The sequence below is a fragment of the Spermophilus citellus genome, assembly GCF_964194105.1.
Source record: "Spermophilus citellus genome assembly, chromosome: 7".
NCBI classification, from domain to species: domain Eukaryota; kingdom Metazoa; phylum Chordata; class Mammalia; order Rodentia; family Sciuridae; genus Spermophilus; species Spermophilus citellus.
The window spans coordinates 111,831,459-111,849,928 of record NC_138188.1 but is presented as its reverse complement, the minus strand read 5'-3'; the positions used below and the strand labels follow the sequence as shown (position 1 = coordinate 111,849,928).

Here is an 18,470-nt window from a genome sequence, read left to right as displayed (position 1 = left end):
TGGTCTTCAACTCCTAATCTTTTAAGATATTCAAAGGAGAATGAGGATGTAGCTGAGTAGTAGAGTGCTTTCTTTGCAAGCATAAAACCCTGGGTTCAATTCCCAGAACAGGAAAAAAAAAAATCAAAGGGAAAGTTAATTTGAGCTGGAAAATTGTGTAAACCTCTTTAGCCATCAGTATGTTATAGGCTGTGGTAGTAACCTCTTTTATTCAAGTGTGTGTGTTTATTTTTAATGTAATCAGACCAATATTGGGCCCTACTGAGAAAATAAAAGTTGTTTGGAAAAATACAGATATTATTGCTTGTATGTTGTGATGATGTGGTAGCCAGCCTCCAAGATGGCCCCATGATTCTTGCTTTCTGGTATTTATATCCTTGAGGCTTGATCCAAGTAACCAAGAAAATATTGTAGAAATGATTGATTATGTGATGATCTGAATGCTTGTGCTCCTTCAAACTTAATAGATTGAAAGCTTAACCTTAATGAAGCTAAGAGGCTGGGCCTATGAGAGGTGATTAGATCATGAAGGTGGAACCCTCATGACTGGGATCCTTTATAAAGGATAAGGACCTGAGGGAGATTGTTTGCTTCTTCTGCCATGTGAAGATGCAGTAAAAAGGTGTCATTTATGGGGCTGGAGTTGTGGCTCAGAGGTAGAGCGCTCACCTAGCATGCATGAAGCACTGGGTTCGATCCTCGGCAACACATAAAAATAAAATAAAGATATTAAAAAAAGAAGAAGGTGTCATTTATGAGGAATAGGGCTCCCACATATCAAATATGCTGATGCCTTGAACTTTTAATGTCCAGAACTATGAGTGACAAACCTCTTGTTTATTAAATAATTATAGTAGCCTGGATGTACTAAGACACAGTGTTACTTCTGGGACTAGGTCATGAAAGATATTGTGGCTTCTGCCTTGTCCTCTTGGATTATTTGTTTTGGGGGAAGTCAGTAACCATGTCATGAAGACACTCAAGCAGCCCTAAATTCTTCAAGGGGAGAAACTGAGGCCTTCTGCCAATAGTCAGCATTGATTTACTAGCCATCTGAATGAGACATTCCCGTTAAGTTGTCAGATTGAGATAGAAATTTGGGGATACAGAAAAAGAGAGATACACTGAGTCTTAAAGAGAAGCACCCAACCTGTGTCCTTGGCTGATGTCCTTTCTGCGTGATGTTAGAATAATGTACAAGCACAAGGAAAACTGGCTTGAAATGGCATAACTTCACATGACTCCACTTCTAGACCAGCTCTAAGCTACTGTACCTGTGTAAATATTAACACTCTAGAGTAAGGGATTGCTTCTTGTTCCAGAGATGGTCTGCATTCTTCCTTGAATGTTGATTCTTTGCTTTACTTCTAAAACTTTTTACTCTTGAGATAGTCCATATTCTCTCTTGAATATGTCTCTGCTTTCCCAAATAAATCTGCTTGTGTTTCTAATATGTCCTTAAATTCATCTAAGATATTTGTCAAGAACTTGTCCTGAGTTGAGGTTCTCTCTCCAGGAACAACTCAGACATCCTCCATTGACAAGATGACTGTAGCCCTGGTGGCTAACTTGATTGCAACTTCATAAGATCCTGAACTGGAACCATTAAGCTAAATTGGTTCTGAATTCCTAGACTAGACAAACTGTGAGATGACGTTTACTGCTGTTTAAGTTATTAAGCTACCATGTTTCAAGTTTCTAAGCTTTGAGGAATTTATTATGCAGCAATAAATAATATAGATGACTAGAAAGGTAAAACAAATAGTAAAGGTCTTTCATATTGGGCTTGTGCCTGTCCTAGTTCTTAAGGTTAGAACAAGTATTGAGTCCGTTCCTGCTTTGGGACATTACTGACAACCAAATGTGGCTGTCAAGAGGATGATGAGAGAGAAAGACAAAATCTCTTGTTTTCCACTCTTCCTCTTTGTTTTTAGAGTTTATTTTGGCTCATGGTTTCAGAGGTTCATTCCATGGTCAGACAATTTCATTGCTCTGTTGTAGATGTAGAACACCATTGCAGAAGGGCATGGAGGAGTGCCAGTTCACTCATGGTGGCCAGGAAGCAGAGGGGGTCAGGGAGGAAGGGACCACAGGGAGGATGAACCTTTCTGTGGCAGACCCCAGTGAGCCACTTCCTCCCTACACACCTGTCCTACCTATAGGTATCCCCAGTTAGTTCATTCAAACTAGGATGGACTGGTTAACATAATCTAATCATTTTGAAAGAATGAATATTCCACAGGAGCTTTTGGGGACACCTGACATCCAAATCAGAATAAATGGGGAGGGTAACCTTCTCTTTCTCCTTCTGAATCTGAAGAAATTCTGTTTTTACAATGGTTCTAATAGGGAACTATTCACAGTTTAATGAAGTAAAAAATAATATCATGTATGCTATCAACCATTCTTTTTAAAAAGTATTTTTAGTTATAGATGGACACAATACCTTCATTTTATTTATTTATTTTTTGTGTGGTGCTGAGATAGGACCCAGTGCCTCGCATGTGCTAGGCAAGCCCCCAAACCACAGTCCCAACCATTTTCAATACTAAATAACCCCCTCTCCTCTCCTTTGACTCTTTCCTTACATTTCCTCTGTGCAATATTGCTTTAATTCCAGCATGCTTGATCCAGCAAAGCATAGAGATCTGCTGCCAATATACCCACAAACCACTTGTAAAGTTGTTCAAAAATATCAGAAAGAGCCGTAGCCTGGAGACCTGAGTTAGGAGTTAGGCTAGGAGACAGGTATTCTGTCACTGAGTAGCCTATATGGCCTTGGGCAAGTTGCTTTCCTTTTCTAGACCTGTTTCTTTACCTCAAACTGAGAATTAGATGAGGTCTAAAGTTGTGGGGGATCTTACAAGTCAAGATTCCAAGGTGCAGTCCAAAAACGAAATCCGGTAGTCAACATACCTTGGAGTAGCTGTTATAGTTACAGGGTAAGTTTCTTTGGTTTTCCCTTTATTAGCCAATGGATATAGTCTCAGTGAAAGGTGTCAGGTTTATTGGAAAATCTTCCGGTTTTCAAAGACGTCTTCTCCGGCGGGTTTCCAGTCACTAACTCTGGGTGACCTTGGGGAAAATTTTCCTGGCTCACAGTAGGGAGTTCCTTGTTACCCAGAAGCAGCTTGAAGATCTGAGGAGTGACTTTGAGAGCTTTCCAGGATCCCCCTTCTACAACCCGGGTGGCTCAGACTCGGAGCAGAGTCCCTAGTTATCCTGCTCTTAGGTGCACAAGAAACTTAAATCTGCTGTGCGGGCTGAGGGCCACTCAGCTTCGGAGCAGGTGGCCACAGGTGAGTTCTTAAAGGGGTCGCCTGAATTTGGGTGATATCTGAGAGGGTGATCGGTTGGAAACGCAGGCTGGGGAAGGAACGAAACTTCTCTCGCCGCCCTTAAACGCACTCACACTTTGAATTAACCACTTAGATTTTAAAATTCTCTACTGAAACCCTCAATTATTCTTAACACGTTAATGAGTCTCCCTGGTTTACATACCCCTTCTTGATGAAACCTCTCAGGTCTTTCACTGAGAGATGAAAGGTAACTTTAAAACAATCAGTAAAATGTGAAGGCAACTCAGAGATGCCCCACCTCCCCGCAACTCTTCTTCCAAGTCCCACCCTCCACCGCCCCCCTAACGTGGGCGGTGCCATCAGCCCTGGGAGTCCGCTTTCTCCAGTTGGGTATGCTCCCCCGGGGCGCCAGGCGCTTGTGCTGCTCACACGTGTTCAGTAGGGTTACGGGGTGTTTCGGATTGTGTATCTTGGATCTAGTGTAAGCGACGTCACTTCTGTTTTCACACACCTTAGCTCTCTCGGGCCTGGCGCGTTACTAGCTCAGAACCGCAAGACACACCAGTGGGCTATAGCGAGGTAAAGACGGGCTGTCCCAAAACCACCCCCGACCACCTGTAGAGTTTGTGTCAACTCCTTTGTCCTCGGAGCCACTTTGGTGGTTGCCTCTTTAAAGGAGGCGCTTCCCTCGGGATGCTCTACGGGTCCCCCTTCCTGTTCCCCAGCCCCCTCCCGGTCCTCCTCCCCTTCCCAACCCAAAGGTAGCAGAGCTGAGAGCCCGGGGCTGGGCGCGAGCCGCCTCCTCACTTCCCATTGGCTGAGAGCGCCGGGAAAGCAGTCACGTGGGAGCGCGGCAGTCTTGCTCCGGGGCCGCCATCTTGGCGGAAAGTTTGGGGGGAGAGCGGCTGGGGGCGCGGAAGGAGGCGAGGTTCCGGGGGTGGGGCGGATAGGAGGCGAGAGGGCGAGCGGGTTAGTGGGCCGGCGGGCCGCGGGCAGCAAGGAAGCTGCAACAGCGGTCGAGAAGGAGGAAGAGGCAGCGGGGGTGCGGCCGCCGAGGGGAGCTCCTCCCCCGTCCCCTCACCCCCTCAGCTGAGTCCTCCAGCCCGGGGCGGGGCGGGGGTACGTGGAGCGGGGTAGGGCGGAGGAGCTGCTCCGAGTCGGGCCCCGGCGCACCCCAGCTCCCGGTGCACGCCGCTCACAGGAACTTTGTGGCGGCGCCGCAGGTGTGGGGGCCCGCGGAGGTGTGCATGTGCTGTGCGAGGGCGTCGCGGAGAGCGGCCGCTGCCCTGCCCGGCCCCCTCTGGAGTAGCCTGGAGGAGGCGAGCAAGGAGAAAGGCAAGCGAGAGGAGGGGGCCCAAGCAGGGCGGGGTGGCCAGTCCATCGGATCCCTCTCAGCGCACTCTTGGCCTCAGCTGGCTTAGGGGCGAAGGGTTGGAGTGCCTTTTAAGCCACTCGCCCGCAGTAGCAGGTGGGGAGTGTGGATACTTATGTGGGGTGAGAGGTGACCCCCCCCCCTCCCTTTTTGGCTTTTAGTGCCTTTTGAAGGGGTGAAGCTTTCGAGGAGAATTTGAAAGCGGACTTTTGTCTGCTCTTAATTTGCAGGGGAACCCACCCCTAGAAAGAAGCTTTCTTACATTGGCTGACACTGCTGGGTTTGAGGCTCCTCCTTTCACTTGGGAAAACTTTTGGAAGGTGGGCTTTTGAAATATGGCCGGGATTTTTCCTTTCGAGACTAACGGGGAAATGTTAGTTTAACTACAATGACATTCTTTTCTTTAGTTCTTTTTCCTTTCTGTTTTGTGTTTTTAAAGGTGTGTGCCCTCTTCCTGATTCTGGAGAAAAATGCCGGTCCGGAAACAAGGTGAGAATTTATTTTGGAACACTTGTGGATGTCACTTGCTTTACTGTGCATCTGTTTTGTGTTTGCAGTTTTAAAAATGTTTGTGTAACTTGCCTCACATCATTTCAAAAGGTGGAGACACCTAAATGTTTGTTAAACTAAACTTTCTTGACATCTCTCTAGTGGTTAGAGAAACAATTTTACCCCCTTTTCGGAAATGCCTTTATAAATTCAGAATTTGAGTTTTAGTCTTTCACTTTTGTGAGCAACAGTGAGATACTAAGAACTGATATTTTGAAACTCTTAAAATTTGGATTATAATGACAAATTGTAGATAATCTGCATTTGCCTATCAGGTAATCTGAAACTAGGTTGCTAACACTTTGATCAGATGGTCTTTTACTATTGTAAATTATTAGTATGTTTTTATTACAGACTGCTCGCTTTCCTGTTTTTTCCTACTGTGATAATGTTTACATTTTTTCTTGATCATACTAGGGAATATGTATACATAAACATAGTAATAGCAATTGACCTGGAGGATTTGGGGAATTGTTTAGATGTCTTGCAGGATCATTTAGCAAGTAATATTTTCTTGTAAATACATATAATTTTAATAAAACTCCATTTTTCTTTTCAGATACCCAAAGAGCATTGCACCTTTTGGAAGAGTATCGTTCAAAACTGAGCCAAACTGAAGATAGACAGCTCAGAAGTTCCATAGAACGGGTTATTAACATATTTCAGAGCAACCTCTTTCAGGCTTTAATAGGTGGGAATTAAAATTTTATTTGTGGCCATTATGTGTCAGCTAGGCTTAATTCTTCTCTGAATTCAGTTGTTTTAAACTTTAGGGAAAGATGTACTTGGTTCTACATGAGACATTCAGAAACTTGAACATCTTCAATGACTTGTGTTTTTCTTAGTTTGGACAGTATTCTTTCTAAAAATATCCAATAACCAAAAAACATTTCCTATGATTTTTTTTTTAGCAGTTTTTGATAATAGTGTTATGTCTAGAATTAACTATTAAAAGTTTGGGAAATTTCGTAAATATTTCAGGACCCAAAAGGTAATGACTGAATTACTCTTAGCTTATTTCTGTATTTGACTTGTATTTCTCTCAAGTCCTTGAAGATGTTTGATACATTCAACCATGTTTAAGAATATTCATTCTCTTAACACAGACCTCTATTACTGGCATTTGTGGAGTCAGGATTTTAGACCTGGAAAATGATCTTAGAGATGGTCCTAATTATCTTATTTTACAGACAGGAAAATTGAAACTCAAATTCTTAAACTGGAACTTAAATTTGAGGTTGTGCATTGGTTTAAAGAATTGGACAAATAGTAGTCCTGAGTTTAATTCCTGACACTGCCAGTGATTGAATGATATGATACAAATTATTTAACATTTTTAGGCCACAAAATTAACTGAAAATGTGGGTTTTTAAACCCTTTTCTTTTAAAATTAGATAGATCCTTTTTTCCAAAGTCTTAGATTTTGTATACAATCTCCGATGTATAAAACAAGGTGGTCTGTCTCTGACCGTTTTCTTCGCTTACCTTGCAAAATTAGCAAACTACTGAACTAGAAAATCTGTTTCTTCTAGTTTTGAGGATTACTTTTTTTTTTTTTAACACTATATAACATTTTAAAATAAGAAATATATTTCATTGTATTACATGTGTTTCCTTATATATGTCACCTGATGATTGATTTAATTTGAAGATTACTTTGAAGTTGGTGTACATTGTCAAATGATAAATTGATACTCTACTAAATTTGTTTTAGAATTAAGATTTTTTTTTTTTAAAGAGAGAGTAAGAGAGGAGAGAGAGAGAGAGAGAATTTTTAATATTTATTTTTTAGTTCTCGGCGGACACAACATCTTTGTTGGTATGTGGTGCTGAGGATCGAACCCGGGCCGCACGCATGCCAGGCGAGCGCGCTACCGCTTGAGCCACATCCCCAGCCCTAGAATTAAGATTTTTGAGAAGACCTCTTGATATACCTGAAAAAATTTAAATTTAACGTTATTATAGACTTTTAAAAACATATATTGAGAATAGCACAATATAATGAACTGCCATATACCTGTCATCCTTCTTAAAAAATTATCAATATTTTTCCTTTTTTGTTTAGATTAGTGGACTTTTTCTTTTCTTTTTTTTTTTTTCTTTTTATTTTAGTTGAAGCTTAAAGTCCAAGTGGATAATCAAATCAAATAGGTTGTTCTGGGGGAAAAAATAGCAAAAAAAAGGAAGAAGATCATTTTTTTTAATCATTTGGTTTTCTAGATCAACATTAAACCTAGGGTCACTTTTTTAAAAAAAGCAGTAGGACTGTATATCCCTTTTTACATATATGCTAGACATAGGTAGACTACAATCTTATTGTGTGGGAAGGTCATAATTTGAGAAAATAAAGTGATAATAGAGTAAACAGAATTTACCCTTAATTTTTCCCTAGATTGGGACTGGACTTGCTATGTTTGGATGTATTTTTGACATACTCTTTTGAATGTTTATTCTTATGCATAATTGAACTTTGGGAGTTTTTTACTCACGTTTGTATTTGTCAATCTGTATGTCCTGTATAATTTCATTGGTTGTGAATTTACTTTGATATTTGAGTTTACTTATATTTTAATGTTTTATAGGATGTGGTATCAAATTTTGGTGTAAGAAAAGTAATAGGTCTTTAGGAATTTTGAAATAGATAAATTTAGTAAGGTTTTTGTGTTTCCATACTATAATTAATTGTTGAAACTACTGAATTTTGTGTTTGCTTCTCAGTCTGAAAATTTTTAGACTAGTAAGAATTTCTTTTTCTGCCTTTTTACTTTGCAGCTTTGCCATTGTTTATGAAATAGTATCATAATATATGTTAAACCTGTAACTTGCCCTAAGATAAAGAGCAATCCATTGTGTCCATAGTATGTACTGAATAATCCTGGATTAATTGTTTTTTCTTCAGTAGGTGGCACTCTGTCTTCTGAGCTAGTACCTGTAGACTACTGGATTAAAAGGAGACATGTGTCTTGGCCACCTGAGTTACTTGAAAGTCATTTGGTGTTAAGGTGTTTTAACTTCTGTGGTTTGGGAATAATTTGCTTAGACAAATTAGTGAATTATCTAGTTATCTGGGATGTTGACTATCTTTGAACTTATACCAGCATTGATTGTTGATTGAACTGGTAGTTTGTATATTTACTGTTTCTATGCATTTAAAAAAAATTATGTGATGTTTTAGGTATTTGGGTGTTATGGAAATATTGATTTTCCTCTCTGTAGTGGGTATATTCCATGTACTAGGTGTCTGGTACCTTGGAGTTACTTAGAAACAAACATGTATGCACTGCACTACATATGTTCTAAGATAATAGTTTTAAAATATTTTAGTATTTTTCGATTTGGGATGTATTCTTAATGAAATGTCATTTTTAATAATAGGCTGTGGGGTTTTTTTTTGCATTTTTAGTGGCATATGAAATGATAATGTAATTTATAATATATTTTTCAGTTTAATGAAATATGGAAATCATTGGTAGTATCCTTGAATGATGACTTAAAGATTTAAAATTTGCTGAAAGTAGTGAAGTTTTTATTAACTTTAGAATTTCAGCTGATAAGTTGTTTCTTTAGAGCTGAATATTTAGATACATACACAAGTATTACCATGAGTTGCACTTTTGTTTAATATTTATTCCTGAAACCTATCTGGTGATTATTTTTGTATTAATGAAATATAAAGTCTGCCTAATTTTACTCCCTGAGTTAGGTGAGAACAATTTGAGAACTTTATGTATTTGATTTTGTGTTTCCATTTTCTGTACTTAAATTTGAAAAGTTTTTGAGGAAGATACATCAAGATATGGTTTGAGTACATTCAGAAACACTCAGATGTTCAGGTCTATAGGTTTCAGGTCACTTCTGATTCTAAGGTATATGGGATTTGAGATGATCCTGGTGGTCCTTAGAGATTTCAGACCTCTGCAGTTAATTCTGGTGGGAACAGAGAACACATCTACTTTCCTTGTGCACAGGATCATGGCCTCAAGATCAGGCTGGCTTTAGAGATGAATGAGTTGAGTGTGATTTATGTATTTGGTCTGCAATGAATATCAAGCTTTTAAAAATTATTTTTAAAAATAAATTTTATTGTGTGTATTTGAGGCTTACAAAATGATGTGATAGAATACATAAGATGGTTACTTACAGTGAAACAGATTAACCTGTCATCGCAGTTACTTTTATTTTGTAACAGCTAGAATCTAAGAAAAATTCATAATACTGTCTGATTTTATTAACTTTAGTTCTCATTTTGAGCATTAAATTTTGAAATTTGTTCATCTTATATCTGCTATTCTTGTATTCTTTTGCTTAAATCTCATTTTCTCTCCCTCCCTTCCCCACTATTTCATTCTCAATGTGTGTATTTGAACCCTTTTCCCCTCTAAATATTGTACATATAAGAGTGAAATCATGCAACATTTTCCTTCTGTGTCTGACTTAATTAGCATAATGTCCTCTAGGTCCATCCCTGTCATGGCAAGTAGGACCCCCTTTTTAAAGTCTAATTATTTAATTTTGTGTGTGTATTTAAACATAGACACCATGGTTTCTTAACCTGTTAATCTGTTGATGGACATTTAGTTTGTTTCCATATCTTGGCTATTGTGAAAAATGCTGCAATGAACATGGAAGTACAGGTGTCTTTACAAGGTGGTGATTTCATCTCCTTTGGGTATACCTATACCCAGATGTGAGATTGCTTGATTGTATGTTAGTTTTATTTTGAATTTCTTTAGGACCTGCTATGCTATTTTTCTTAATGACTGTATCAATCTAAATTCCCACCTACATTGTTCTAGGGTTCCTTTTTCTCCCCACCAACATTTGTTATCTCTTGACTCTTTGAGAATGGCCATCTTTATAGTATGAGGAGATCTCTCTAAGTGGTTTTAATTTGCATTTCCCTGATGATTAGTGATGTTGAGCACCTTTTCATATACTTTTTAGCCATTTTTATGTCTTTGGAGAAATACTATTCAGGTCCTTTGCCTATTTTTTAATTGAGTTATTTGTTTTTCTGCTATTGAGTTGTAAGAGTTATTTATAAATTCTGGATGTTAACCACTTGGAATATATGTGAGTTGCAAATATTTTTTCCCAGTCTCCAGGTTGCCTTTCTAATTTTGTTGATTGTTTCCTTTAATAGCAATCTTATTTTATTTGTGCAGGTATTTTAGCATTAAGGTGGATAATGTAATAACATTGTGAATTTTTTTAGTTCCCGATTCATTTGTTGCTGCTCTATTAACTCTTAATAGTTTCACTAGACCTTATAAATATGGTAAAGATCATTACCATGCCCTTATTTGTAGATACCAGGTGTCAGAAGTACTACTCCTTTACCATGTAAACCGTTTTGAAAGGTATTATTCAGAAAGTTGAAGTATATTCATATTGTTGTGAAACAGATCTTTGGAACATTTTCATCTTGCAAAACTGAAAATGTATAAAACAGCATTTCCTTTTCCCTTCACCCCGTCCCCTGCCTCTGATAACCACCCTTTTACTTTGTTTCTATGAATTTAAGTATGTTAGACACCTCATATAAGTGAAAATATGCAGTATTTGTCTTTTTTGTGATTTGTTAAGTGACATAATTACTTAGTATGTAGTCCTAAAGGTTCCTCCTTGTGGTAGTAGACGACAGTATTTCCTTCCTTTTAAAAGGCTGAGTAATATTCTGTTGTATGTATGTCACATGTTATTTATTCATTCATGTAAGGATATTTACATTGCTTCTTTTGGCTATTATGAATAGTGATGTTATAAATATTAGTGTGTAAAAATATTTGAAGCTCTACTTTCTGTTCTTTTTAATATATAATCAGAAGTGGGATTGTGGAATCATATGGAACTTATATTGTTAATTTTTTAAGGAACCACCATTTTGTTTTCCATAGGAGTTGCACCACTTTTCAATCAATCAACAGTACATGGTGTTCCACTTTCTCCATATCCTTGACAATACTTGTTTCCTTAAAGAAAATTTTTTTTATTATAGTCATCTTAATCATTGTGAGAATGTGATTTCTTTTAAGTAAAAATAATGGCTAACATTTATTGAGCACTTTTAGGTGCTAATACAAGTATTTCATTTTGACATCAGAATCTGTGAGGTGTATATTCACCAATGAGGTGAGGATACCATTTTATTGACTGAGGCATTGAGAAATGACCAATTTTGCTCCTGGACACTTAGAGTTGTATAGCCAGAAATTGAACTGAATTAATCTTAAGCCGCTTCTTACCTTCAGTAATTAGAATCTTTATCATTATTTTCAAAGCTGAATGTTTTAAATATAATAAAGCACACTAGTGCATATTTAAGGCAAATGTTGATTTGTAGGGTCAGTGGTCTCTTTTTTTCCAATAATTTGAAAGAGAAGGTTTATAATGAATTGTTTTTGTAATGATGGAATTTTGAAAAGTGTATGTACTTAGTAATCAAGGTTTGGGAACTTCCAGCTATAGTGGTAGAATGACATTTGTGTGTGTGTGTGTGTGTGTGTGTGTGTGTGTTATTGTAACTTACATATTTCAGTCTGTTGCTAACTTGTGTGTGTGAAACTTTGCAGGCTAGGTTTGAGCAAGAATAACTGGACATAGAGTAGAGTGTTGGCTAAACCTTTATGTAATTGAAGGAGAATTTTATTAACTTTTTACTTGGTGTTTTTGATTTAATTAGATTGAGTTATTTGCTAGTAGTTATGCTTACTACAGCTTTAATGCAGTGTTTTGATTGTGTCACATCTGGTTAAATTCTCTTTTGAACCTTGGAATCACAGAATTGTAAAAGCATTCTACTTGGGGGTCAAATGTTTCCTCAGTACAAGATTTGGACTTGGGCCAGGTATTATATTTAGTTTTCATGTCTCTTAACTCCCCTTTTATCTGGGAATACAGTTCCCTTCTACTCTTAAAAATTAAATGTTTTTCATTTTGTGTTTATCTGAGTTTTACTTGGGGTTATAATCAGATTTTGTATTACTGGCTTGTATCTAAGAGGTACCCAGTGTCCTCTGCCCTTCCTTAGTAATATTAATTAATTAGTTTATTAATTTTGTGGTATTGTGGCTTGAACCTATAGCCTCATGCTAGATAGGTGAATGCTCTATAACCGAGCTCCATCCCCAGCAGTTTTTTAAATTTTGAGACAAGATTTCCCTTAGTTGCCCAGGCTAGCCTCCAACTGGTCAATATTCCTGCCTCAGCCTCCCAAGACCAGCAGTAATTTTAATTTCCCAATTACGTATTCTTATTTCTCTGTAGTCTCCTCCCTTTGCATCTCATAAGCATTATGGGTGGGAAACACTTTTGCTCTTCAGCAAAACTATTACCTAGGCTTAGCATCCATTGATGATTCTTATTTGAACAGTTTTTATTATGATTATTGAAAAGTGACAGTTTTCTGACAGCAAGCAGCACTTCTCTTCATTTTCCAATTAACAGTTGGCATTTTATTGTAATCAGAAGCACTCCTTCTTGGTCTGTCACAAACTTGCAGACTTCTGTTTCTTTCAGTGGTTTGCCATTTGTTGCCATCCTTAATGATTTTGGTGCTCAGATTGTCTCAAATTTAGCCAGTGTGGGGTCCCTCTCAAGCTTGCCCTTGTGTTTTTATGACATGCCTCATCATTTTTTTTTTTGAGCACATCATTTATTTTGGCATAACTAGATATCCCTAGTTTGTCTTATACTCATCCATCCTTCTCCAGCCTAGGAATCAGCCATTTCTCCAAGATGCTTTGGTTCTTGTTAGTATGCACTTAGTTTTAAGGAGTAGTCATGCAAGTAATGTTAGTTGAATATTGTCTATAAAGTGCTAATATAATTTATTTTTGCTTGCTAGTTTGTCTTATTTCCTGTTTCTAGTGTATGAAATACAAACTGCGTGTAACATATACTTCAGTTTTATAGGATATTCTTTACTCTTTGAGGATCAAAATGGATTTTTAAATGTTTATTGGTTTAGGAAAAAAAGCAGAGTATCTATGTTTGAGTAGATCTGTTGTGTATTTTGTTGTATAAAATCATCGTATTTGCTTTTAGTCAATGAATTGATAGTTTTTCACATCTGAAATGGCAAGATTATATTTTCATGTTCTTCAGCTCTCTAGTTTTTATAAAGATAATGCATATACCGCGTAAAACATTAAGATCTGGTAACTCCACTTTATATAAAATCCAAGGAAAAACATTCTCGTACCAAAGATAACATTCTTAATCCATGGAATGAATATTCTTCTAGAATATTATTCTGTGTATATGTGTGTGTGTGTGTGTGTGTGTGTGTGTGTGTGTGTATATATATACATATGTATACATATGTGTGTGTGTATATATATATATATATATATATGCTTTCATCTTGAAAAACAAGCTTCTTTCATAAGTAAAACATAATAAAATTGTTTCCTATTAAGAATTGATATTTAAAATTAATATGTAAGGTGAAAAAATATATCTGATTAAAATTATTCTGGAAAATCTTCCAGGAATTTAACACTATTGCTCATTGACTGCAGCACACTTTTTTTTTCCTCTAGTGGAAAGAAATCAGTTTGTTTATTATTTATTTATTTATTTATTAGTTATAGGCAGACACAATATCTTTATTTTATTTTTATGTGGTGCTGAGGATCAAACCCAGTGCCTCACGCATGGTAGGTGAGTGCTCTACCACTGAGCCACAACCCCAGCCCAGGAATCAGGTTCTTTAGTTGAGTACCTGATGAAGTAGTTGACTGTGTTTAAGTGACCTCTTGTACTGAAAACACATTTTGAAGAACAATACCCTGCATAGTGAGGTACAGCAAGAAGCTCATATCATTAGAGGCACATGAAAACTAAGACTACCTGAGCCAACAATCTTGTCTCCTCTGAGTTTTTATTTGGGACATTTACTTATCTAGTAGACAGAATTGGTAGAATTGCCTTTTATAGCATGGCATGGGGAGGTAGTGTAGTTGAATTTCCTTAAATGTATATAGTGAGACTTTTTTGTACTATACATAATCATTTTTTTTTTTCAAGCTACATCTTTTTTTTTTTTTTTTGTGGTGCTGGGATTGAATTCAGGGCCTTGTGCATGCAAAGCAAGCACTCCACCAACAGCTGTATCCCCCAGCCCCATAATCTTCTATCTCAGTAGATTTATACCAGCTTAATAGATTTTTTTTCTGTAGCTTTATTAATGATTTATTTCCCTAGGAGTATTAGGTTTGTAATTTTTTTGAATTATAAAAATTGCATTTATATATGTGTATTGTTTTTCACATTATTTCACCTTTAGGACAGATTCCTAGAAGTGAGTTACTTGGCCATTTTAAAGCTTTTGATCTAATTTGCTAAATAATTTACTCTTAGGAATACCATATCAATTTAGTTTTTTAGGTACTATGTGGAAGAATGACTGACTCACCATGCTGTAAATAATAGAGTATTACCTATATCATTTTAATGTTTTCTGCTCTGATATGTGGAATATATCTTTGTTCATCTTGGTGTTTTATTGTACATTTCTTTGATTAAATATCCAAAGATGTAAAAAAGTCCTTTAGTTATTTTCTTCTGTGAGTTATCTGTTTATGTCATGGCACTCCCTGCATCTCTTTTTTTCTTTTTCCTTAGAGGTTAAAGTCTATATTAGGCATATCAACTCTGTCTGCCATGTAAGTTGTAAATAACTTCCCTTGTCATTTGTTTTCAACTTGGATTTTTTTAAAAAAACAGATGTTTGTTTATGGTTACATTTATCAATATTTGTCTTTGTGTCATCTGCCCTTGGTATCATGCTTGGAAAAGCTATCCCCAATTTTATAATCTGTCCCCAGGATTATAAAAACATTCACCTATATTCAGTTTTTTCAAGATTTTTTAAACATTTTAATTGTTTAGGCATTTGGAAGTTATTTCATGTAAAGTATGAGCTTGTTTAATATTTTCAATATAAATTTATTATTTGTTAACTCTCATACTTTTTTAAAAAATTAAGTAACATTTTTTCACTAGTTTTAGATATACAGAAAATTTGAGGAGAAGTATAGTTCCCAAATCCTCATCTCACCTCCTCCCCTAATATCAGTATTATACATTAGTATGGTGTATTGATAAAATTGACAAGTCATTAGTTCATTGTTATTATACAAAGTTCATAGTTTACTTTAGAATTCACTCTTTGCATTATACCTTAACAGATCTGGCATATATATGTGTTATTTTGTCACTTGTATCATCTTTGCCAGGGTCATATAGAATAGTTGGCCCTAAAAATCCTCTGTGTTCCACTTGTTCATTCCTCCCTTTGTGCTCCCACAATTCATGGAAACCATGATCTTTTTGCTGTTTCTATAGTTTTACTTTGTCCTCCCACAATTCATGGAAACCATGATCTTTTTGCTGTTTCCATAGTTTTACCTTTTCTAAAATGTCATATAATTGGAATAATAAGTATGTAGTCTTCAGATTGGCTTCTTTAACTTGGCATTGTGCATTAAGTTTCCTTCATGCATTTTTATGACTTGATATTGCATGTCTTTTTATTGCTGAGTAAGAACCTCCATTGTACTCCAGTGGAAGTTCTATGGTTTATCTCCTCACCTATAAATAACATCTTGATTGCGTCCATGTTTTATCAGTATGAATAAAACTGCTATAAACATTTGTGTGTAGCTTTTTTGTGGAGGGGGGAGAGTCTAGGGATTGAACTCAGGAGTACTCAACCACTAAGCCACATCCCCAGCCCTATTTTGTATTTTATTTAGAGACAGGGTCTCACTGAGTTGCTAGTACCTCGCCATTGCTGAGGCTGGCTTTGAACTCATTATCCTCCTGCCTCAGCCTCCAGAGCCTCTAGGATTATAGGCGTGCACCACTGCTGGAGGTTTTTATTTATTTATTTTTAATGGACACAAGTTTCAACTCATTTGGGTAAATACCAGTGGGCATAATTACTAACCAATATGGTATTACCATATTTAGTTTTTAAGAAAAACTGCCCAAACACTCTTTCATAATGGTTCTACCTCATATCAGTGATGTGTTGTTCCACATCCTTGCCAGCATTTGGTGTTGTCAGTACTTCAGGTGTTAGTTATTGTTATTTTTATAGGTGTCTAGTGCTCTCTATTCATTTTAATTTGCAGTTCCCTAATGACATTTGAGTTAAACATCTTTTCTATATGCTCATTTGCCATCTCTGCATCTTTTTTAGTGAGTTGTCTGTTGATATCTTCTGCCTTTTTTTAAAAAATGGGATAATTTTTTTCCTTGATGAGTCTTATGAGTTTTTCTAATATACCAGTCCTTTTTCACATAAGTGTTTTGCACATATTTTCTCCTGTTCATGTCTTGTTTTGGTCATTCTGTCGTTTTTTTATTCCATCAAATAAAATTTTTTCTTATACATTAGAAATGTCATCTGTGTTGTGTTATATTATTATGTATTATTGGGTCTGTGTTTATGATTTTGTTCTGATTGTGAGTTAGTATTGCCTTATTTCTTTAGTTTGAAAAATGTTTTATGTTTGTCAATTTTTCTGTTTAGGATGATGGGAATTTCTGCCTATTTGAAAATGTTCTTCCTTCCATGTCTTACTCCCCTTTTGAGGATATTCCTGTAATTCTGTAATTCCTCTGACTTCCAGGGTTTGTACACTGGTACAAATTACTTGCTTACTGAATTAGTAAGAAAGTAATAAAGGCAATGAAAACTTTTTACTTATATTTAGAGACTTTTGAAATTAGTTATCTTGGAGATTTCCAAAGGCATTTTTTAATTTAATAAAGGAATTATTTTACTGTGTTCCATTGGATTTTGTGCCTTCAAGTTTAATAATTGAGAATTTTTTCATGTATGTGTTAGAACTTTTTGTGGCTTTGAAATTTAAATCTTTGATCAGGAACTGTACTTGTAGAGTTTACTCCAAAACCAGGAAAGCACTCTCATACTGTGAAAATGAGGACTGGACTGTGGTAAAGACAGATCCAACAGGTTCCAGCAAAATTAATGTTTTTAGTTGTGAGTCATCTAAAATGTAATTTTCTCCTAATGTATATTTTAGCATTTTCTTGCGTTCTTTAGCATATCATTATTTTCAAAGGAAATGATTTTTTCCAGGGTAATAAATAAAAATGTAATTGTTTTATTTATGTCTTGTGTATATCTAGGTGAATTATTTGGAATCACTAAGTCTATTAAATGGCAATCCTTCTGAGTCTTCCTGTACTATCTCATCATTTTTACAGTTTCATAGTATAAGATTTAAGTTTGGAAGTTGAACTCAAATGTTTGCCTAGGTTTATTGAAGGACTCTGTTATCTTACATAGGATAGTAAACTTGGAAGTTCCTGATAAAATAGTAATAAGATATGTGACTTTTAATTAACAATTTGCTGTAATTATATTTTGTTTTTCATAATGTGTATGTATATAAAATTATGAGAAGCCCTTATTTTTGACACTGGATATTGAAACATGCAGATTGATTTCTTCCTTGCTTCCTTCCTTACCAGGGATGGAACCCAGGGGCACTTAACTACTGAGCCACATCCCCAGTCCCTTTTTATATTTTATTAAGAGTCTCGCTGAATTGCTTAGGGCCTTCCTAAGTTGCTGAGGCTGCCTTTAAACTAGAAATCCTCCTGCCTCAGCCTCCTGAGTTGCTGGGATTATAGGTGTGTGCCACCATGCCTGGTCACACAGGTTGATTTCTATAAACCAAGATGGAGAAATTTTTGTGCACACATTGAATAAAAATTTAAAATAAATATGTTTAAACTTCTGTAGGATCTTATAGCCATATTTTTCAGGTTTTGGGGGTCTTTTTGGCAGTGCTGGAGATTGAACCCAGGTCCTTGAGCATGCAAGGCAAGCACTTTACCACTCTTTTTTTTTTCCCCAGTCTTTTTTGTTTATTATTATTAGTTGTTCAAAACAGTACAAAACTCTTGACATATCATATTTCATACATTTGATTCAAACGGATTATGAACTCCCATTTTTACCCCATATACATATTGTAGATTCACATCGGTTACACATCCACTTTTTTACCTACTGCCATACTAGTGTATGTTGTATTCTGCTACCTTTCCTATCCTCTACTATCCCCCCTCCCCTCTCTTCCCCTCCCCCACTTCCCATCTTCTCTTTACCACTCTTTTTAGATGTTTTTCATTGAAAAACTGAGGGGTTAATATATATTTTTTTCCTTCAGCTTTCTCTATTTCCTGAAGACATTATTGTTGTATCA

At 36.4% G+C, this 18,470-nt stretch overlaps 1 protein-coding gene across 8 annotated transcripts in view; it reads left to right on the top strand.

The window, feature by feature from the left end:
- The first annotated feature begins 3,786 nt into the window (after nucleotides 1–3,786).
- Nucleotides 3,787–18,470, top strand: part of DLG1 (discs large MAGUK scaffold protein 1) — a 275,660-nt gene continuing 260,976 nt past the window's right edge. For 6 of the 8 annotated variants that reach the window (XM_081300858.1, XM_081300857.1, XM_081300856.1 and 3 more), the window contains exons 1-3: nucleotides 4,162–4,767; nucleotides 5,111–5,160; nucleotides 5,780–5,911. In XM_081300858.1, the coding sequence (XP_081156984.1) occupies nucleotides 5,142–5,160; nucleotides 5,780–5,911 (151 nt within the window). In that variant the 5' untranslated portion in view covers nucleotides 4,162–4,767; nucleotides 5,111–5,141. Of the gene's footprint in view, nucleotides 3,879–4,161; nucleotides 4,768–4,967; nucleotides 4,992–5,110; nucleotides 5,161–5,779; nucleotides 5,912–18,470 lie in introns of those variants that run through there. The other 2 variants (XM_081300853.1, XM_081300852.1) reach the window with 2 other exon arrangements.